Consider the following 22896-nt stretch of genomic DNA (forward strand, 5'->3'; position numbering starts at 1 on the left):
GTCTAGGTCTTATTTTTGGGGAAACACGGTACCTACATGAGAGGGTGAGCTACGTGTGAATTGGCCCTGGTTTTACTCGCAGCATCGCAGCTGTGCCTTAAAATAAAGGGAGCCTCCATGAATCTCCTTCCAGAGCTGCTGGCTATTTAAAGTTTGGCTTGCTGGGTCCCTGAATCTGGGACTCTTGCTTCTTAGAAAAACGTTTGTGTTTTACATCATCAGATTTCTTTTCCTTTCAGATGAGCCCACGCTGTGCTAATCTGGCCCTCAAGCACTACCTGCTCAAGCCAGTTCAGAGGATCCCCCAGTACAGGCTGCTGCTGACAGGTGGGCGTCTCTGGCAGTTTGCCTTTTTCTATCACTCCAGTCACACCTTTACCTACTATATGGATTTATAGGTTGCTTAGAGCCTTGGATACACATTGCCCGAACTGAACTTCTTTCAGTTCTTTTGTCATCCCCATGCGAATTCTCTGCTCTGGGCATTCATACCCATTAATTCCTTTTGCTCAGAACTTCTTTAACCATCCCAACCCCACAACCCTGCATCATTTTACTTGATTAATATTATTAACTCCAAGAGGGTGCTTTCCCAGCCACTCAAGAATGAGGTTTATAATATGACAATTATAGTACTCTCTACAAATGCGGTCAAGGAGAAGGGGAATTAGAGGCTTTATATTTGTAAATAAAAAAGAAACTTTTTATCAAAAAAATAAATAAAAGAGGTTTAGAGGGTCACCACGCTCACATAGATGTATATCAACTATCATGGCCCTAGTCACTTCAGAGGGTTGTTACAGGGATTACCTAATGAGCTGTGAGCGTGGAATACTGTGTGGTCACAGTATATATATACTAAGTAAGTACAGCTGCTGTTAGTAGTAGCGTGGCCATATCGTTATCATCATCATCCTTAGGCCTAGTCAGTGTTTTCTATGTCTTCTCCTTGACAGTGAGCTTCAAGATTACAGGGCTGTAGGTGTCTAGTTTCCACTGTAATTATAAAAAGGGACCAAAAAAAAAAAAAGGGAAGAAAATACATTTTTAAGAAACTTATGATTTGAGTGAAGGCACACATTGAGCTCAGGACTTTTATTATATTCATTGGCTCTCTAAATCTTCACCATAGCCATGCGTGTTTCACAACATTTACATAGATGAAATAACAGGCTTTTAGAGATTACGTGCTTTTGCATCACAAAAAAAGAAAAAGCTAGTATAGTCTCAGTACCAAGCATAGTACTGAGCTCCTATGGGGTGTTTGCTGAAATGTGTTGGATGTGCAGTGACAATACACATACATAATGGGCATTAAGAATTTGGTCAAAATGGACAAGAACATTGAAATGCCACTACAACTCTAAATTCAATCTGTTGTAGTTTTATGTACTTAGATTTTAAGGTACTTAGTTCTTGTTAGTGTTCTTAAGAAATGGTGTGCATGCTTTTATTTTTAACTTAATCCCTTTCTCTCCAACCAAGAGCTATATTGAATGAAGTAGGTAAATCCTGGAAAGCCAGGATTTCCTGATTTCCCTTCAGGCAAAAGCTTCATGCCTTCCAAGCTTGCCAAGTTGAAAGACAAACTGCTTTCAGCCCCAGGTCTGGCTATACTAGGTGTTTCTACTTAATTTGAATTTCTAACTGGGAATCAGGCACTGATTTCTCTCTGGAATGACATAGGCAAACCAGATAATTTGAGGATATCCTGTCCATCTGTACTTTCTTTCCTCTGCTTTTGGCTGAGATTTAGAATACACAGGACAAAAGGAAGTACCCATGCATGCATTGTGTTTTGAGAGATAAATTCAATGCTGTATCATAAATGAGCTATTGAATGGCTTAGGCTATTTCTACAGCTGTCAAATGAAGTACTGTTTTTAGTGGCAAAAGACAACTGTGGTTTTAAAAGCTATGGTTTTGTCAGGATGGAACAAGGTGCGATTTTCATGTAAAAATATTATTTTCCCACACTGGTCTAAGTAAAAAAAGTTACACATTTATTGAATTTAGGTTTCATGCTGAGTTTGATTTTAATTGATTAATGGTGAAATAGCAAAAGTTATTCTCTTTAAAAGAACAGATTTTATTTGTTTTATAATGAATATAATGTGAGCTTGGGGTTATTTTTAGTTTTGAGTTATTTTCTTGTTTAGTCTTAAAGCCATTTTCCCCTTTCTTAAATTGGAAACTCTTCATTATTTAAATGATCCACAGTATTATATATAGTAAAACCCTCAGTAATTGTGGATTTATTGAAGGGTAGAGATGACAGCTGTCTTGTTCAAGGTTGAAAACTCAGGACTAAAGTTAAAGAAAGAACATACTTTGTAAATAAATAACATAGACTGCGTATTCTTTGTCTGTCCTGTACCTTTTCTTCCATTTATTCACATTCTCCCTCCAAGCCTGACCTGATGTCCTCCATTCCCTTTGAAGCCATCTCTGATTAGTCCAGTTCTCTTAGACCCTTGATATCAGTGCAATGTGACGTAGTAAATATTTATCTGATGCTTTGTGAATGTGCTAATATTTATATGATTTTGAATACTGGTTCCTTAATTTGATTATAAGGTCAAATTCCTTAATTTTTAAGGTCAAGAAGTGAGTCTTTTACTAATAATTTAGTGAACCCCAATATATGTGGGTCAGTTTTGGATACCTTAGAAGCTGTTCAGGAAATAATTTTGGTTGGTTTTAAGCTAGGTTTGAAACATCTCTTTAATCAAAACATCTTTAGCCTAAAGGAAACATTGAGATGGAGAGTTTCAAAGATGTTCTCTTCTCAATGAAAGACCACATTCAGAGAGGTGAAATGGCCTGCCCAAGGCAACACAATTAGTGTTAGTTAAAGTACCTGTGGTCATATAATCCTAAGGAAATACAGGATTTGATCCTAAGAGTTGGTTTTATTTTTATTTAAAATTCTCACTTCCAGTATTTATCTTTTGTGATGTTCTAATTGCTCCCTACTTTTGCAAGGTATTTCTACTGTTGCTATAGAAGTACTTCTGTCTAGTCACTTAAATTTTTAGAAATTGGATTTTAAATCTTAAATTGGCATCTATTCAAACATGTTAATTAACTGCATCCTCATCTTTGGATAAACAAGCTCAATGATTTAATCCTTGGAACAACCTTGTGAAGTAAGTACTCTTATTTCCATTTTAGAATTTGGAGTAAATCCAAGTACTGGAGCAGAGAGGATTGAAGACTATTTGAGGCAACTCCTAACAACTCTGATTTATTAATGAGTTTCAGGCAGAGAAAGGGAAGGATTCCTGCCTGACTCAGTGTAGTAAATTTGTGCCTGCTTGGTTTCTTGGGAGGAGAAGATTGAGAAATGCAGAGATGAAGCAGATAAGACAGCTTCTTTTGGAATCTTTTCTTATACAAAGGTGAATGGAAATTCCCAGATACTGCAGTCCCGGCCCCTGCTATTCAAACAACCATCCTATTGTCTTGCGTGTGTTCTTCAGGACATAATTTGGGTTTTGTATTGGGTATTTTACTTAGGCTAGCTCTTCCTTCATTGTAATAAAAAACTTCCAACTAAATTAAGTGATTTTTTTTTTAAATTTAAACGGAAAAACTTGTAAATTTTACCTTTATATTGGCTACTCAAGGCCAATTGATCAAGCCAGATTTTTGAAATGTGTGGGTCCCAGAACCTATGTGGAATTAAGAGAAATGGGAATCTTGGGGCAGCAGTGAGGAAGCAATGAAAGTAAAGAGGCAGACACTGCTAGGAGCAGCATTGTTTTTGTACTGCTGCTTATTTCCTTCTTCCTCATCTCTTCAGGGTAAAGACTATCTTTATTATCCTAACTCAGCATCCGACATAGATTCTGGCACATAACAGGGACTCAATAAACTCAAAGGCTTAGGGAAATAAATGTTGATTTTTTTTTTTTTTTTTTTTTACAAGGTTCAGAAGCCCTATGCAGTGGTGCCAATGGATGTTTGGTGGATAGATGGGTGGGTGGGTGGGTGGGTGGGTGGATGGATGGATCAATAAATTGCTTTTCAGAATAAAAATAATCCAGTTACCCAGGCACAAAGTTGTGGAAAGGACTCTGAAATACTTCCCTTTCCTCATCTTTCGTCCCTGACCAGTTTTCCTCTGCCTGTGCTTCCTGCTCATTCCATCTCCCTTGTTAGGCCCCAGGCCAGGCCTTTCTAAATTCACACCAAATTGTGGCACTATCTTACTACTGGTCATGCCACTTCTGATCACGTGCGCAGGTAGCCTGGCACATCATCACTTCATTTCTTTCCCAAGTACACCATAAAGGAGAAACATACTCCTGTCTTCCCTTTACTCTCATCATTCTAGCTACCCGGAGATAGCATCAAATCCTACAGATTAAGGGCTCAGTTTCACAAATCTGCCCCTTCCCCCCAAACTTCAGCTGTCAATCACAAGTTCCAGGTTGTCACCTGTATTTCTGACTGACCAGCTGTAAATCTGAGTTCCCATGATCCCCTCCTTGGGTTCGATAATTTGCTAGAATAGTCCACAGAACTCAGGGAAACACTTACTTACATTTACCAGTTTATTATAAAAGCATATGATAAAGGATACGGGTGAACATGCAGATGGAAGAAAGACCGAGGACAAGGTGTGTGGGAAGGGCCAAAGAACTCCCGTGTCCTCTCCGTGCCCGTCCCTCTCCCAGCACCACCTCGTGTTCAGGAAACAAGAAGCTCACCAAACCCTGTACTTCTCGATTTTTATGGAGGGTGCATCATGCAGGCACGATCTGTCATTGACGCCTCTTCGACCTCCCTCGCCCCTTTTTGTAGAATGGAGAGGGGCTGAAAGTTCCCAGCTTCTAATCATGGCTTTGTCTTTCCGGTGACTAGACTCATCTAAGAGCTATTCGAGATCCCACCAAGAGTCACCTCATTAGGTCAAAAGACACTCCTATCACCTAGGAAAGTCCAAGGGATTTAGGAGCTCTGTGTCAAAATTAGGATCAAAGACCTAATATTAGAAAAAAAAGACATTCCCAATGCTCTTATCACGCAGAAAATTACAAGGGTTTTAGGAGCTCTGTGCATGTGTGGGGGCAGGATGCATATGGAAATCTCTGTTTTGCTGTGGACGAAAAACTGCTCTGAAAAATAGAAAACCAAAACCAAAAAGCTTATCCACATGATAAAGACTACAGTCTATAACCCCAAATTGCCCAAACCTTATTTTCCTTTTCTCTAGCTGCAGTGGTTTTCTTACTTTCCCCTGAAATCTGTACTTCAAGGCCAGAGTCTCTCCTCTGTTAATCCATCACTAACTCACTCCACAAATACTTGTATGGCTGGCCCTGAGCTGACACCTGTGCACCCTGGCGGATAACCCGCGGAGCTTACAGTCCTTCCCTTCGGGGCCAGGCCCAATCACTCAGGCTCCCACCACGCCCGGCTCTTCGCAAGTCCTAAGAAATTATATTGATCTTCTCACTTGTTTGAGTGAGTGTATATCCTGAGGATTTATTTTTGTAAGGGTCACCTTTTTTCTTTGAAGGGGTCTTTTGTGCCTATTAAAAATATGTAAGTGTTATAAAAAAATTTTTTTAAGTCCCTCTTCATCTTCTACCATCCAGATATGACTATCACATATCTTTTTTAGATTTTTGTGTGTGTCTGTTATATGTGATATAATTTTTTTTTTCAATAAAAAGCCTTTTATTTATGGAATGTTACTACATTGGTATTGAAACAGGTTGAATCATGGAGGATCACAGTGGAGAAAATATAATGAAAAATATAATTTAAAAATTCCTCTGAAATACCTTTTCTACTTACACATTTAGTGAAAAAACAGTCCTTTGAACTTTGATTAAATTTGGTCAGGTAGTTTCTTTGATCTTGCTCAAAATATTTGTTATATTATAAGTGACTTTAATAACATATTATATTACTTTTCCTGTAATCTTTGCCTTTAGTCTGGGATGGTATTAAGTCCCTCTAGGTTTTAGAAATCCAGGATTTCCCATGTTGGTAGAAAATACGATATTAAAAACATCTGTTTTAATGTTCTGAAGTTATAAATTTGAGCCATGAATAGGCTAATAAGCAGATCCATAAAAAGATCACAAATTAATGCATGACTTTTAAAACACCCTTACTGAAAAACAAAACTTCTGCTTGGCAAGTATTTGTTTTAAAATCCAGGGCTAATTGTTTACATAAAAAGTCATTCTAACACTTTTTGTGGTACAGAACTTGATGAAAGGTGGGGTTATCCTGGACACTAGCCAAGGAATTTAGTTTCTGAGGAACCCAAAGGCCCTGATATAAAGCAGTTCCATCCATGTGAAATGAGGTTCGGGGGGTTATGTGTGATAATATTCAGGGATTCTTGTAATTGGCTCAGTTCTTGTTCTCTTGCAATTCATTTTTAATTATAGTTGTGAACAAGGTATTTTGAGAGATGGTATTTAATAAATTATATCCATGAACTATTTTAATACTGTGGAAAAACTTTAGGATATAAGAGGTAAGCACATTTTATCTGCCTGTTCTATTAAATCAGTTTTTAAATGTAATCTCTCTTTCTCTATAGAACAGGAATTCTTAACCTTTTTTGTGCCTGGGTCCCTTTGGCAATCTAGTGAAGCCTATGGATCTCTTCTCAGAATAATTTTTTAACTTACTGAATAAAACACAAGATTAAAAGGAAACCAGTTGGGCTGCAATAGTTATTAACATAGTCTTGAAGTGTGACACAGTAATACACGTGTTTCTTTGGTAATGCATTAAATAAGAGGATCTAGTGATGGATCTTGTGACTGCCCTGATTTTGAAGTAGTGGTGGGAGTAAACAGTGGTTTGATATGTCTGCAACAACTGTCATGTGATATAAAAAATACATGACTTCTATGGTGACAAAATCACTGCTGTCATTGATAATACTGTGATTTGTTGCCTCCTACATAATGGAAGGAGATTCTGTATTTCACTTGGAGGTTAGTGAAATTGTTTTTGCCCATCCTAGGTTGTAGATCCCCTTAATTCTACCTGTAGACATTACTACAAACCCATTCTTTTTCCGATTCTCCGTATAGATTTGACTCAGATTCCCTGCAAGTAACCAAATGCTTCTGTTGCTGAGACTTGCCTTGCCAAAGATCTAACAAGCTAATTCTTGCTAAAGAGTTTCCCTCTTAGTGTTACTCAGAATCATGGGCTCACATCAGGCTATAAAATCCTATATATTACTAAAATTAAGTAAAATCAGCATTTATAAAAACAGATGGACATACTTTAAAATCATAATTTTAGAGTGATAATCATGGTTTGAGTTTTCTCCATTATTTAATTTTCCAAATTTCCTAATGCATCTTAGAATTTTTTAAAAAAATATGCTTCAAAATACTTTAGAATGAAGTATTTTACAGTTTTTCAGTCTGGTTCAGCCTACTTATTTTATGTGTGAGGATACTGACACACAGAAATGCTACCAGGCATGGCCAAAGTCACGTGCCTCTGCTAGACATGCTTGGACTAAGAGAGTAAGAATCTTATCTTCTCACTCCAACAAGGGCACTTGACCAACTTCACCAAGCTGCCTTGAAGATGGCAGCAGTATGTCTTATAGCTTGACACTCAGTCTTTATCTTTGGTATTTAACGTAATTGGTACTTCATTTTACCAGTCAGGATAATTTTAGGTTGCTGCTTTTAAAAATTGAAACTTTGGTAAACAGGCTTATTGATTAGACTTACTTTTCTTTGGATTCCATAGTTCAGTAGGTGTGGCTGATATTATTACATATTTAGGGAGGAAAGAAGAAATCAATAATACAAAGCATGACGTCCTCAAATCAAAACACTGGACTTTGGAACGTTACTTGTCCTATATGCTCATTTCCTCTGTTCTTTGCCATCACCATTTCTCAGCACAGTCTAGGAACCTGACTGGGTGTTGTTGAATGAAAAAGTCCCAGATTCCCATAGATGACTCATTTTAAGGAAAGGTTAATTGTACTTCTGAATAGTTTTCTGCTTTAAGTTATTAATTACTCATTAATTATGTAATCATGGGTGGTGAGGCGTAGTAGAAGCAAATGTATAGAAAACTTAGACCTCTAACAAGATACAGTATTTGTTGCGTCCTCATTCTTTCTTTCTCTGTGGGCCTCATGTGAGAACAAAATTCTCGCATGTCCCATGAGGTTGCACACGGTGATGATAAAGTTTAATGATCTTTTATTAATCAATGATGCCACCTGGTGGCCAGAAAGTACATTTTGTGGTGCCCATGCTTGCTGCACCAACCTGTTTTCCTTTGATAGAAAGAACCTCGGTAGCATTTAAGGTATTTTTTAGTAGTGAGGTTTTGAAACACGCTTCATTTAGTTTAGCAGAAGCACAAAAGTCGTAGAATACTGTAAGTCTAACATAGCAAATTGAATTGACTACTCTGCTCTCCTCCTCATTTTTTAAAAAGAGAAGCTCTTGCAGGATACGAGATCCCAAATGGTTCATAGTAAACAATTCCCTATGACCAATGCAGGTGTGTCTGTCTGGTCTCCTTTCCTGGGTTTCACCTGGGTTCTAACAGTCACTGGGGCACCTGGTAGTTTCAGTGCTGCTCCTCCCTTCTGACTCAGAGGACGATCAATCCTGTCCTTCTCATTCTGCAGTTAAGGCTATGAGTCATTCTCAACTGAGGGGATGGTGGTCTTGTCTTCCTTGAAAAAGTAAGTTCTCAAAAGGTTGTGCTACAACAAGATGCACTGAAAATATGGATGGATGGAAATGTTGGAAAGTTGAATTTCTAAAATTTAATTTTGAAAAGTTGAATTTTAAGATTTTTTTAACAGGAAAGGAAAATAAACCTAACTTCATTACCTCCTTGATTAATAGCATGATTTTGCAGTGTCTTAATGGTAGGTTTTCTGCTCAGCCAGTTTGTTTATTTCCACTCTGTTCCTGAAAGTTCAGGTTGGCAGGCAGCAGCTGAGCTTGAATACAAGGAGAGGAAATGCAACTCAGAAGCTTATCAGGTTCGGCACAATGGTTCTGAGGTCAGGATTTCCTAATACGTACATCTTCCAGTGAGCTCTCTGGGTTTAGAGAAAGTCTCAGTTGGTATGGGTGTACTTCTGTGTTAATGAGCAAGAATGGAAGACAAAATAGGAACTTGGCATTAATCTGGTACTTAGGTAAATCTGCTGTCCTTTCCTTACGCTTCAGCAACGCAGAGGCTCTAAGGAACATTGCTTTGGTTAATGAGGTAGCCTGGACATGGAGCGTATCGAAGAAGATGACCAACTTCTTTCCCCCAACTCTGTCACTCTTATGGCAAAGTGAAATGTTTGGACTCACCAAACATGGCTTACATATGGAATACATTCTGAGTGGGGTCAGAGTGAGATTAGGTTAATTTTTCATCTCCAGGTAAAGCTAAGTGGAATGTATAATTAGTGTATTTTGTTAATTTTTGTGGTTTTGTTACCTATTTGATTGGAAACATACTGTCCAACTTCTGTGTTCACGTTACTTGAAGCTCTAAATTGCTAGTGACGATCTTTGACAAGATTGAACATATGCTGTGGTGCATGGACGCTTAATGTCATCATATACAGTGTCTCACTGGCTTCCTGCCAGGGCTGGATATTTATAATGTGCGTGTCTAGACTCACACAGGTTCTTGAATCACTGTCTTAAAGATGTCCCGAGTTTCAGCACTTGGGTGTATGTGTTTGTGTCATCTATTAAGTTTGGAAAGCCTTTCCTCTTTTCATTTTCTCAACTCCCACTGGCATTACAATTGGTTTCAGCCTTCATTACTTTTTATGTAAACTAAGACACAATCGTGTCTTTAAAAATCATTTATTGTTTTATTCTAAGCATTTCTCGTCCCCTGTATGCAAAGGCACTGGCTCAGTCCCATGAGAGAGAAAGATGAATCAGATGTGGGTCCTGCCCACAAGGAGCTTTGAGTCAAATGAAAAAGAAAATAATAGAAGGCATGAAGTGAGTGGCTGTTGTGTCCTGTATTATTCAAAGGGAGAGACTGTTTCTTTCAAATGACAAGTTTGGTAGGAGAGGAGGGATTTGAAAGGAGCCTCGAAGAATGTGAGAATTTTTATATGCAGAGTCAGAGAAAGGATTCAAAAAAAAGGGAACATTGGGCACAAAGTAAGGAGCCGGCGAACACATGGGAAGTGTTTAAGGAATTGTACAGACTTGGACTTTGGTCAGAACAAAGGGCCTGTGTTAGGCGGTAGCAAGAAAGAAAATCAGAAAGTCAATAGGGACCATGTAGTGGGGGACTTTAAATTCCAGGGAATGGAATTTGTTATAATTTGATAGGTAACAGGAAGCCATCCAACATTTCTCAACAGAGAAGAAAGCATTGCCTTCAAATCCTATGACATTCCTCGGTGTTAAAGATTTATTAACTGTAACCTAGTGCCTATGTTTTCCCCATGTTACAAGAACCACTATATACCACATTGCTCATTGATAGACCATCTTCACCTAGATCAGGCTTTTCAACCATAGTTCTATGGACATTTTGGGTCAGATAACTCTTTGCTAGAGGGCCGTCCGGTGCATTTGTAGGATGTGTAGCAGCATCCCTGGCCTCTGCCCACTAGACGCCAGTAGCCCCCTTCCCCCCTGTTGTAATAGAAATATCTCCAGACATTTCCACATAACCCCTAGGGGGGAAATTTGCCCCCATGTGAGAATCATTGGTCGAGTGTATTGCGTTCCTCTGGTGTTCTGGGCATTGTTAGACTTAGATTGACAAATCTTAGAGTCCCTTAGGCATTCAGTCTGTTAATGTTTGGAATTTTGTACTACTTGGACATCTGATCTAGAGAGTAAGGTATTTCACATGTGTTCAAGTAAAAAGAGCTGAACTGGGCATCAAGAGACCTGGTTCTAGTCCTGGCCCTGCCACAAAGATGTCACGTGACTTGGCTGAGACCCTGGACTTAGTAACCTAAGTCCTTGTATCTCAAATGACCAGTCTGACCTCTAGGCTCTTCCCAGCTCTCATTCTGTGTCCTGATTTCAAATTGATCTCAGGGCTTTATTTTTTCACATTTTTAGAAAGTTAGCACAAATTGAACAATCATGTATATTAAATAACAAGAACGACTGAAGTATTGAATAAGAAAGACAAGTGTTTTTTTTTTCCTTACTGCTTTGTTGTACTAAATGCTATCATTTTTTTCCTTTTCTAGATTATTTGAAAAATCTTCTAGAAGACTCTGGAGATTACAGAGACACTCAAGGTATGTAACTTTTGTGGTCTCATATATTGCAGAAGTTTTTATATTATGTTTATGTGGACCTTAAAAGTAAAAGTATAACAAACCCATATACAAAACTCTGTTTTATTCATAAGAAGCCTTTTTTTTAAATTAATAACTTGACTTTGGGCAGATTAAAATAGAACTAGATAAAGTGGTACAATGGTGCTGGATGCAGACGAAATTATAGGGACAAGAGTGGCCCATGGTCAGCAGGCCATGGGAGCCCGCCTCCAGAGAGAGGCTGGTCTGGGGTCAGGAAGCTTCTCCAGTGCTCAGTCACCCCTGCCTCTGGTAAGTCCACCTTCTCTAGGTGGTCATTGTTTTGAAAGAAGGGATTGAACTAGCTGATCTACAAGGTCCTTTCAGACTTTAAAATCATGAGGCCACGAAGTGACAAAACTAAACAAATCAGTGATAACGTCTAAAATAGCATATTATCCTAGGAATGTTTAATGATGGGCATTAGCCTTACTACCCTCCACCACTCATACCCAGTCATACTTAAAGGGAATATAGTCTATTACAATACAAGGGATTCTTCGATATTCATGGGATGTCCACTGTGTGTGTGTGTGTGTGTGTGTGTGTGTGTGTGTAACAAGTCCATTTCCAGCCCATTAATTTTATGAGTTTTGATCACATTCTTATGCATTCTTTACATTTTCCAATTATAAAGCTAAACACATTTTTTAATACGTTTTGTAGAGATTCTCATTTATTCTCTTAGTCATTTTACTTCTTTCTGTAACATCTTCTATTTGCAAGTGTTATCCTTTTTAAAGGTGCTTTTTTTAAAAGGAAAACTGTGGCATGGGGAATATGACATGCTTCTTAAGAAGTGTTTGGTGAACATATAATCTAGTTGAGGAAAAAGGTCTGCCCAGCAGGCAAAGAACAAAGCAGGTAGCGTTAAAGAATCATTTGGAAGAGGGAAAGCTTTGCTTAGAGAGAAGTGGGACTGGAGATGAGTTGAAGGATGGATGACAGCAAGGGTGGGCATTCCAGATCAGAATTTGTCTTGTAAAAATAAAAATTTTAGATCTTAGCGCATAGGGCCTCAAGGAAACATCTGTGCCAGGGGCTTCTGCCTTTTAGGACAGTGAATTCTGAGCTCCATTTTACAGACAAAGCAAATGCAAGGCCAGAGATTAAGGAGCTTGTTTGAAGGAAATTACATACTTCAGCAAAGACTGGATGAGAATAAGCAGTGAACAGCGGATGCACTGGATGGCCGGAGACACGGCAGTAAAATGGTGAGCAGTTGTACAAGAGATGGCCTGAAGCTGAGGGAAAATGAGATAAATACACCTTCGGAAGGTAGGCAGAAGAGTTCAAGGAACAGAGTCACTCACCAGGGCCTCTAAAAGGGATGGCTGGGGAGAGCAGAATTACCGAATGGATAGGAGAAGAGGGATTGGAATCCCAGTGACCAAACAGCAGCAGCTTTTTCATTTCATCCATTCATTAAATACTAAAGCTTTTCGCCATGTGCACTGGGAATTCAAGCAGGCCAGGAAAGCGGGAAATATGCTCAGGGTCACCTCTCGAATATCTTCCATGATGAGTGTCAACGTACAGTAAATTCTGACACATGGTTGGGGACTCTATAAGGAAATACTGTTTTCCTTTAATAATGGTGATAATAATACATTTATGTTTAAAGACTAGAAACTTCCAGAGCTGTTACTAGACAGAGAATTTCTTGGTAGGTTATAGTAGCTGGACCAAAAATTCTCAACCCCTTTCCAGAAATTGACCCTTTTTTTTGTTCAATTGTCCTTTCACTGATGATTTCTGTCATTGCTACACCAGCCTCAGGAGGGCATGTTCCCTCTTGAACACTCGACCAGGTTTTCTCAGTGGGAGTGCTTCTGCCGTATCTTGTGGGCTTCTAATTAATATTGCAGGAGGTTTAGCATCCCTGGTTCCTACCCACTAAAGACCAGTGGACCCTCCCAGTCGTGTGACAACCAAAAATTTCCTTTACACATGTCCAAATGTCCCTTTGGAAGCACTACTGCCTTGGGTTGAGAACAACTAGCCCAAAAGGAGAAAAAGTGTAGACTTTTCTTTTTTTTAATATAGCTGTTTACAAAGATGATAAGACTGGTGCATTCAAAAACACTTTGCTGAAGGCAAGGGGTTAATAAAAAGAATAAAATACAGATGAAGCCACATAACCCAGCTTATAAAATAAGGCATGTAATTTCCTAAGGTCTAGTAGGTATGTGGCATTTCCTCCTTCTTGGGATCAGGCTAAAAGAAGGCAGCTCAGCCCTGAGCCTCTTACATAATCTCTCCTTGTAGTTCTGGTTTCCTATCCCGGGATGCTTTCTCACAAGGCAGTTGGTACTGGAATGGTCGTTAGCTTCCAGGTGAAATGCTGTCCTTACTAGTATGCTTGTATATTTCAACAGGCTAATCAGATCTCAGCATAAAACAGCCCTGACATTCATACTACTGATACATACAGCCTGTAATGTCTCGGTAGAGCCTTTCTTTGGCCTGTTTTTTTCCTTCAAGTTCTGTTTTGGACTGTTTTTCTTTGGTTTTGCCCTCTGAACCTCGTCATCCATATTTCTGCCTACGCAGTTAACCAAACTCTTCCAGTGGTCGGTTGCTGTGAAGTAGCCCTCTCGTCGCCTGGAATTGCTTCATGTTGCAGTTCATTGGTAATGACCAAATGCCCCTTCTGTTCCTATATACTGTAGATGCCCTTGCTGTTGTTATAGAGGTGGCCAACCACGCTAATGACACGATGAAGCAAGGAGTAAGTATCGGATCTCGGTAGAGGGTGTACTCTTGAACCTGGGAGCCCAGGCCTTCATATGCTCTGCATTCTCTTTCTGTAGGATAATTTCCAGAAACTTATGCAAATTCAGTACAGCTTAAGTGGACACCATGAAATAGTACAGCCTGGACGGGTAAGTGTTTTAGACTGCCTTTTACAAATTTAATACAATGCAGTTAGGCACAGATTGTCGCTATTTTTTATTTCAGTTATGAAAATAGGTTATTTGTTACTGTTTCTCTTCACTGACTCAGTCGTGATCAACTAAGCTATTCTATCTATTCAAAACATTCATGACTTAAGTCACTGTGACAAGAAGTCCAGTTCAATTAGGATAATGGCAAGGACCCCACAGGGTATCTGATGAAATAGGATCATTTTCTTGTGTAGTACTAGCTGACCTCATACAGTTTTAAAGACAATTTCATTTAAAATCTTTAATGTAAGAGAGGATTATGAGAGGAGGAAGAAAATTGGTATTTTGATGCTCCTCATAAAGCACAAAAGTGGCCTAGGGAATGAATTCAGGAACATTACAAAATGCAATTGTCAGGATGTGGGCTATGCCTCAGGATGAAGTACACGCTGGGGCAGTTACATTTCAGACCACATAGCGCCCCTGGGGCCAGTATTGGATTTATGAAACTGCAGCCTTATCAAATTCCTAAATGACTTAAAGGGTGTAAAAAGAAACCATGACTGTAAAAAGTCACAAGGAAACTACGTCTGCCCAACCCCCACCCAAAAAAAATTCTAGGGAAAGAAAGTTGAAAAGCAAATTATATGTATACTGTAGTTGTGTTGTGGTGGTAGGACTAAATGGGTGTTTGTTTGCATCAATCAGGTGTTTCTCAAAGAAGGCACTCTGATGAAGCTATCTCGGAAAGTCATGCAGCCCCGAGTGTTTTTCCTGGTAAGTGGCCAGGTCTCTTCTGATGAGCCCAAGGAGGCAGGGACCCGTGCTTAATGAAAGGAGACATTTGTACATTAGCACATTCAAATAGTGGTTTTAGTGGGATTTTTGACTGGCTTTATTGCTTCTTTCCATTTCAAGTATAGGAAACCAAGTCTTTTATGATGTGTGACCGGAAAATTGCTTCCTTTTCTAATTTAGTTTATTTCATTTCTAATTTGGAAAATTTGATTCAATCGATTATTTATTTAGGCAAATTGTAATACTTTAGTGGGATTTAGAATTCAGAAACCATTAATTCTGTCTACAGAAGAAAGCACATATTTTAGAAATTGTCTTTTTAATAATATATATTCTAATAAAACCTTCTCGGTGGTTCTAGTTTCTATAAGCGGAACATAAGTATTTTATTCAGAGAGCTTTTACGAAAGAGGTAATGTTTTTCCTTTATTCTGTGTCTTATCAATAACTTTGCAGCTGAAATTTGTTCCTTTACCTCACCCTATGAAATGTTTCTACTTTCAGTTTAACGATGCCCTATTGTATACAACACCAGTGCAGTCTGGGATGTATAAACTGAACAATATGCTCTCATTGACTGGAATGAAGGTCTGTGCATCTTCTAGATTTTTTTTTTAACCTAAATATATTTAGAGAAAAAGCCCTAAGGCTTTCTCACATCTTTAACTTTCTCTCACCATCTATTACTGTTTCTGTGTTCATTTATTCACTCGTGTCATCAGTTGTTCACTCATACACTAATTTATTCATAAGATGTTTATTGAGAATTATTATAAATAAAGCATGGCAACAAGTTTGGTGGAAAATACAAAGATAGATGGAAGCGTAATTATTTTTGTCTCCACCCCTATACCAGTCTCCCCGGGAGCTTAGCAACTAGTTGGTAAGATAGTATGCTACACATAGATATTTATAAAATAGACAGTAATAAGCATTACTATAAAGGCACAGTTAGAGTTTTTGGTTGGGAGTTCAGAAAGTAAAGAACGTGCAGTTTTTAGTGGGATGTGGTGGAGGGATTGATGGCGGCTAGGAAAGAGGGAGAACTAGGAAGTCTTTTTGGAGGAAGAGCCAGAATAGATCACATTTGGTCATGCTGAGATGTGGGGAAAGGCATTCCAAGAGAAAGGCTTGAAGGTGGGAAAGTTGGGCCTGTGTGTATGTAGGTATTTAAATTCATCTGGAGCAGAGAGTAGATGAGGGAGAGTAATGGTAGATAAAGCTGGATACGAAGGGGGGTGGTGGTGGTGGTGGTGGTGGTGGAGGTGGTGATGGAGGAGGATGTCAGCAGTCAAAACATTGGGCAGCTAGCTGTGTTTCAGAAATGAGATTTTCAACAGGGTGAGTTTGCTCAAGTTGTTTTGCTTTCTTCCAGGTTAAAAAACCCACCCAAGAAGCATATCAGAATGAACTAAAGATTGAGAGTGTAGAACGTTCCTTCATTCTCTCAGCCAGGTAAATTAAACAAATATGTATAGATGAGCATTTGCCAGTATTACAGGGTCAGACATTTCCAGCATTTTTTTTACATTTAGGTTACCTACTAGACTTATCTTTTCTCCCTTCTTTTCTTTCTGGATACCGTGCATTTTTCTCTTGATTCACCATGTAGGTAAAATGTCTGAGAGCTGCTGCAATAGTGTGCTAGAAGCACAATGATAAAAATGTTTCTCTGAATAGAATAATAATGCTGAAAAATGCTTTGGTCATCATTTTTTAAAAGTGAGTATTTCAAATCTTTTTACAACACTGAATGTTTTTAAAAACATCTAGTGCTTTATCGTTTACTAGGAAGTTTTCACATAACACTGAAGGGATATAAATTTACGAGGTACGTGTCATCTCATTAAAAATAAGGAAGACTAAGTTATAGAAAAATTGAGTTGCTGTCTTAAGGATACCTAGCTGGCAAAGTCAAGATACAAGTAGAAGTTTTTCGCTTTTAAATCTATTGTTTACGATACCGCATTGCCTCAAACTGGAACCTGCAGTGATTTATGTGTAAATCAAACCACCTTACTGTAATGTAAATAAAATCCTTAAAAAACCCTGAAGCTGTATGAGTCATAAACATACATTATTGAGTTATTGGCTGAGTGGCAGAAGTGGGTGTTTGGCAGGATTTGACTGGTGAAGGGGGTGACGCCAATAGCCATAGCATGCTCTCCACTTCTGGGACTGGGTAACGAGTCTAGATGGCTCTCAGATCTAACCTTTGATGTAATAAAAATAGTAGCAAATACTTTTGTAGCACTTACTTTGTGCTGTGCACTATTCTAAGTACCCTCTGTGTATTAATTCATTAAATCTTCACAACAACCTTTTAAGGTAAGTTATTATTACACCCATTTTATGGTGAGAGAAGCCACCCAGCTATTAAGTAGCAGGGCCAGGAGTTGGACCCACGCACCCTGCCTATAGCTCTGTCCAAACCACGAAAATCAAGTACGGTCTGGGAGTAGCTAGAGTCGTAACTGGAACCATTTATTTCTCTGCATGGTGCTAAATGTTTTATATCTATTTTCTCTTTTATTTTCCATGATAGCTAGTGGAGTAGGTATTGTCTTGACCTTCCACATGAGAAAAATGGAGGCTCAGAGAGGTTAAAAAAATAAGTCCAAGGTTATACAACTAGTAAGTAGTGGAGCTGAAATTTGAACCCAGATGTATCTGACACTAAATTTATGTTTTCAATCATAACAATACTGCCTTTGTCCATGGACGTTAACGACTCAGACCAAATGTCTGCCTTCCCCAAATCAGAGGACCACAGAGCAGCTAGCTCTCTGGGTCACGTCACTCTTCTGAAATGGAATGGCCACTGCTGCCTGACGCCCGATCTCAGGATGGCGGGAGAAGACAAATATCTGTTTTCAGGGTTTGTCAGATGCTTCCCAGCTCCCAGCCAGAGCGCTGACCTTTTTTTTCTTTCTTTTTTCTTTTCCTTTTTTTGAGTTTGAACAAAAGTGCAAAGAACACCAAGTCCCTGTACATCAGGCTCCTGGCAAATACTTAAACTTGGTTCTTAAAATCAAGAAAGTTATTTTTCAAAGATCCAAAGAGGAAATGCCTATAGGAAAGTCAAGTTTGCAATGGTACTTACGCTTCCTAACTAAAAATGTACTTTGGTAAAAACAGAATTCTATTTCATTAAAAATTAAACAACTCAGCAAATGATGGTAAATCTTTCTTTCTTTGGTTGCCAATTGGTGGATACCTGGATGTCCCTGTTTTTCCAGATTGGCTTCTTAGATTTCAGTAAGGTCATTGGATTTTCAGGTGTGATGGGAAACATTGAGGTTTTTAAGCAAAAGATTGATGCGGTCAATTTATATTTTTAAAAGAGCACACTGTCTGCTTTGTAGAAGATAGGTCACCAGAGACTAGAGTAGAAGTTGGGAGATCAGATTGGAGGCCACAGATGATTGTGTCTTGGACGAAAGAGGTGGGAAGTGGTCAGAATCAGGAATAGCCAATAGGATTGCTGATGGACTGAATGTGGGGTCTACAGGAGAAATGATAATAAAACTGGAAAGTCCTTGATAAAGGAAAAGGGAATTGCCAAGGGAGGATTAAGGTGGCCCAGGGGAAAGGGAACTAACACAATTGAATGCCGCAGCGACCCACGCTCTCCTTCTGCGTTTCCCCAGCCACAGTAAGGCAAGTACTGTATAACATGTGAAAAGGGGATAAGAAGGCCTCTTATGATCTGGTTCTCATCTGCCTCCCCAGCCTGATTGATCTCCATTCACTCTCCCTGTCTCCACCCCCATGAAAGCATGGATCTGCTTGTGATTCTCCATGCACACCAGCCTACTTTACATCCTTCTGCCTTGCACAGGCAGCTACCTCTGCCTGGAATTCATTCATTGTTCAATAAATAATATGAAGTCTCTATTCCGGGCCAGGCATCGGGATACAGTGGGGAATTAAAAAGGCCCTGCTTGCCTGAGTTTACAGTCCATTAGGAAAGACACACACTTAGCAAATATTAATACAACCAATTACTATTATGATTTAGTAGTATATAGGAAAACTACCAGGTACTATGAGGCTGTAAAACAAAGGACCTTGAACTAGATTTGGTGGAGAAAGGGCAGTCAGGGATAGCTTCCCCAAAGACCTGCTGTGTCTACTGAATTATGAAGGCTAAATAGGAGTTGGATAGCTAGGCAGAGGAAAGGAAGAGGCTTCTGGTCATTAGGAACAATGTGTCTGAAGGTCCTGAGGTGGAAAGAGACATGGCGTATTCAAAGAGCTGAAAGGCTGGTGTGGCATGAACACAGAATGAGAGGGAAAGTGACCCAGGATAGGCCTGGAGGGACAGAGAGATAGATTTTGCAGAACCATCTTGTGGATTTTGGTTTTTAGCATAAGAGCCACAGGAAACCACTGAAAGGTTTATACAAAGGAATGATGTAATCAGACTGGCATTTAAAAAAAAATAATCTGCTTGCTTTGTAAAGAATGGTTTGGGAGGGGAACTAAAGGAGAAGGCTAATAGGGGATAAGAGAGGCATCGAGAGTGAGTCTCCAGCTTGTACAATGTATTGGATAATGGTGTCATTCGTTGTGATACGAAACACTGGGAGAGGAGCAGCTTTGGGGGAGAAATCAGGAATTTAGTTTCAGATGTCCGTATTGAAAGTGAGGTACCTCTGAGTCATCCAAATGGAGCCATCATGGAGGCAGTTTATGTAAGGATCTGAATGTCAGGAGGAATCCTGGACTAGAGGCATGTATTTGGGAGTCCTCAGCTTAGAGATGCTAACTAACCAAAGCTCGGAGACTGAAGGAGGGTGCACAGAGAGACTAAAGAGTTCCCTGTCAAACTCCTATAATGCTAATCTTCTCTTAGTCATCACTTTGCAAAGCCTTCCCTCCTATCTACATAAGGTAATTTACTACTTCTTTGTTATCTATCTACCTTGCATTTATTATATCATATGGTAACTACTTGGTTCTATGTCTCACCTCAATTAGATGTACGCCCTTACAAGTAAGGTGTATTTTGTGTGCTCAGTTCGTGACTTAGTACTTGGCCCTTCGTAGGCTCCCAGTAAATGTTACTCAAATAAATTGAATTAAAGCAATGTGGCCTTTGAACCTCAGAGTAGCGTGTTAAACACAAGTAGTAAATGGTGTGACGATGTCTAACACACCAGAAATCCTTCTTTTGGAGAGTTTTTCCCCTTGAAATTCATCCCAAGCAATGGAACAGTGGTGCTTATTGAATACAAATTTGCTTTCTGGTAATGTGTACATTCCATAAAGAAAAGGATACTTGGTTTAACTGTTTTTTGATCCGAGGAAGATGCTAATTTCTTCTGCTAACCATGTTTAAAAAAAGGAGAGCTAGAATGTCTCCACTCAGTGCTGTGGGCAAATGTGTGTGGTCTGTGAGAAATGTGTTATCAAGAGCTGGTAAACATTGTTTTGGCAGAACCCCACACAAGAGAGCGCCAGGAATGATTAAATGAAAGAACAGCATATGTGACATGATTTGCACAGTCGAATCACATTCCACATACTCTCAGTGCTCCAGAAAAATCAGACAGCAATTCTCAAATTAGCCATCTGCCTCTCTGCTTTCTGTTACTTCTTCCAGTGAAAAGTTAGGGAGGGAGAAAGGAAGGGATAGACAGTAATATTTTATGAATGTTTACTTGGAAGCCTGAGCATATGTTCCCGTAGTGCAGTTCTTCAGAGAACATGGACAGAGGCCAGAGCTGACGTGGTGGTGAAAGGTTCAACCCTTAGCCACACTTGGTCTGATACCAACTCATCATATAGTAGTCAGTTATCTAAGACAAATTATCTAACATTTCAAATCCTCACTTTCCTTATCTGTAAATGGTGATGGTGGTGATGTTGGGATGGGGGTGTGTAAGATCCAATATATATTCCATGGAGTAGCTCTAGGATGAGATATGATGACATTTGCAAAGCATTTAGCACAGTTGGCTGACGTGTAGGAATTGTTAAGTAAATGTCAGCTATTGTGACAGTAATGGTAGAATAGTGGAGGTAAACAGGCAGGTTTTATTTGTTTTGGAGAGATAGGAACTGTTTCTATTTTATTTAGTTTTAGTAGATAATGCAAATTTGAGAAACATACTAGTTTTAAATTTTCATTTGTAAACTGGATTTCTACCTTTTAATATCCCTGAGTGCAAATTTGAAATGGCATTTAAGTCATTTAGTAAGAAGGTACGTTCTAAGAATGATTATTGTGAGGAAGATATGTAGTTTTTTAGTATCTCCTTGACCTTTTCTGGGTTCATCGAAATGCAACAAAATAGGCCTATTTGAACCATTATTTATGATACAATTTTTCATTTTAAAAATATCATTTAGGAGTTCAAAAACCACAGCCATACACATGCTTTCAGTGTCTTATTCAGTGTTGCATAACTTTCTTCTATTTGCTTTTGTATATAAACTCTTATTAATAAAATATTTTGGAATAAAAGTTCAAATATACTTAAAATTAGAAACTGCATATTCAGTTACCCAGACTCAAAAATCATCAAGAATATTCTGCCACAAATTTTCCTATGTTCTAAAGCAATTTAAAACAAATTGCAGATATCAGGTCGTTTCACTCCTATATACTTCAGCACGCCTCTCTAAGAAAAATATGCATTTTCTTACACAATCACATTCCCATTATTATGATGGATTTTATTTTATTATGATGGAGTTTTCTTTTTCTTTTTTAATTTATTGAGGTGACAATTGTTATTATGATAGAGTTTTAAATTGATAAATTCCCCTCTTTCTCTCTCCTCCCTTCCCCCCCCCACATTAAATTGTGCCTCTCCCCCTTGGGTGTGCAAAGCAAAATGTGCTGATACCAGTGACAATCTGGACTTACCACAGAGGCGTTTTGGGAAGAGGTGTGGTTGTACAAAAGCAGAACAAGAATGCCTTTTTCTAAACAGGCTTTCCCCCTACTTGGCCCATTTCCATTTAGGTTTGAATCATAGCCCCTAAGGAACTGAGGGTAGGAACAGAAAATGTGATGAGCTGAATAGGTAGAGGCACCCTAATAACTACAGGTTATTTCCCTTAAATATCTGTTTATGATCACCAAAAATATGTTTCCTTAACCCACTGCCCATTCTACAAAATTTTAGTAGTAGTTAGTAACCTAAAAATATTTAGTATTCTGTGCATTGGGTTTGAAACTTGATTCCTTGGAATATTTTTAAATTCTAGGATTATATCTCAGGGAAACTTCTTGGCTATATAAATAATCATGATTATTAATTGTGTGAATAGCCCGTAAAGCACACAAAAATACTTTCAAAGGAGACTTCAAACGCCATTCAGTCAAAAGCGGTACTTTTGGAAAGGAAAGAAAGCATTGTGTTTACTAACAAGCCCTGTGTTCCCTACTGTCTGCTCTGACTGTGCACATAAACCTCCGAGTTGCTGCCTGACATCAGCTTTGTTGGAGGATGGTGGATTCTGTTGCCATGGGAGAAGTAAAAGAAGGGAGAAAACGGCCAAGAATAAAAGCTGACATCTGGTTGATGGAAACTTCTTTTGCCCCCAACAGTTCTGCCACAGAAAGGGATGAATGGCTAGGAGCGATTTCCAGGTCAATAGAAGAGTACGCCAAGAAAAGAATCACATTCTGTCCTAGTAGGAGTCTTGATGAGGTACTGTCTTTTCCTTTTCTTTTTTTTTTCTCAATGCATTTCACTTTTTTCCTTAACGAAACTTTTCCCAGGGATTTAGAAAAGCAACCCGTGTTTTACAGAAGGATTGGAGGTGTGTATGCAATTTCAGAGCTAAAATATTTATCCAATGAATATGTCACTGCAGGTCTATGATAGTATGTAGCATATTCATATTTTTTTCTAGTTATCAAAACTTATTGTAGAA

At 38.8% G+C, this 22896-nt stretch overlaps 1 protein-coding gene across 6 annotated transcripts in view; it reads left to right on the forward strand.

The window, feature by feature from the left end:
- Positions 1-22896, forward strand: part of FGD6 (FYVE, RhoGEF and PH domain containing 6) — a 94086-nt gene that overhangs the window by 59482 nt on the left and 11708 nt on the right. For all 6 annotated transcript variants that reach the window (XR_012494064.2, XM_019732166.3, XM_074326161.2 and 3 more), the window contains 8 exons: positions 240-327; positions 11207-11257; positions 13990-14048; positions 14131-14202; positions 14914-14982; positions 15508-15591; positions 16379-16458; positions 22568-22670. Coding sequence is in view for 5 of the 6 variants with exons in the window: in XM_019732166.3 (XP_019587725.3) it covers positions 240-327; positions 11207-11257; positions 13990-14048; positions 14131-14202; positions 14914-14982; positions 15508-15591; positions 16379-16458; positions 22568-22670 (606 nt within the window). In the remaining variant the exon portion in view is untranslated. The remainder of the gene's footprint in view (positions 1-239; positions 328-11206; positions 11258-13989; positions 14049-14130; positions 14203-14913; positions 14983-15507; positions 15592-16378; positions 16459-22567; positions 22671-22896) is intronic.

This window comes from Rhinolophus sinicus, chromosome 1, assembly GCF_057876585.1.
Source record: "Rhinolophus sinicus isolate RSI-liver-muscle chromosome 1, RSI-T2T, whole genome shotgun sequence".
NCBI lineage: Eukaryota > Metazoa > Chordata > Mammalia > Chiroptera > Rhinolophidae > Rhinolophus > Rhinolophus sinicus.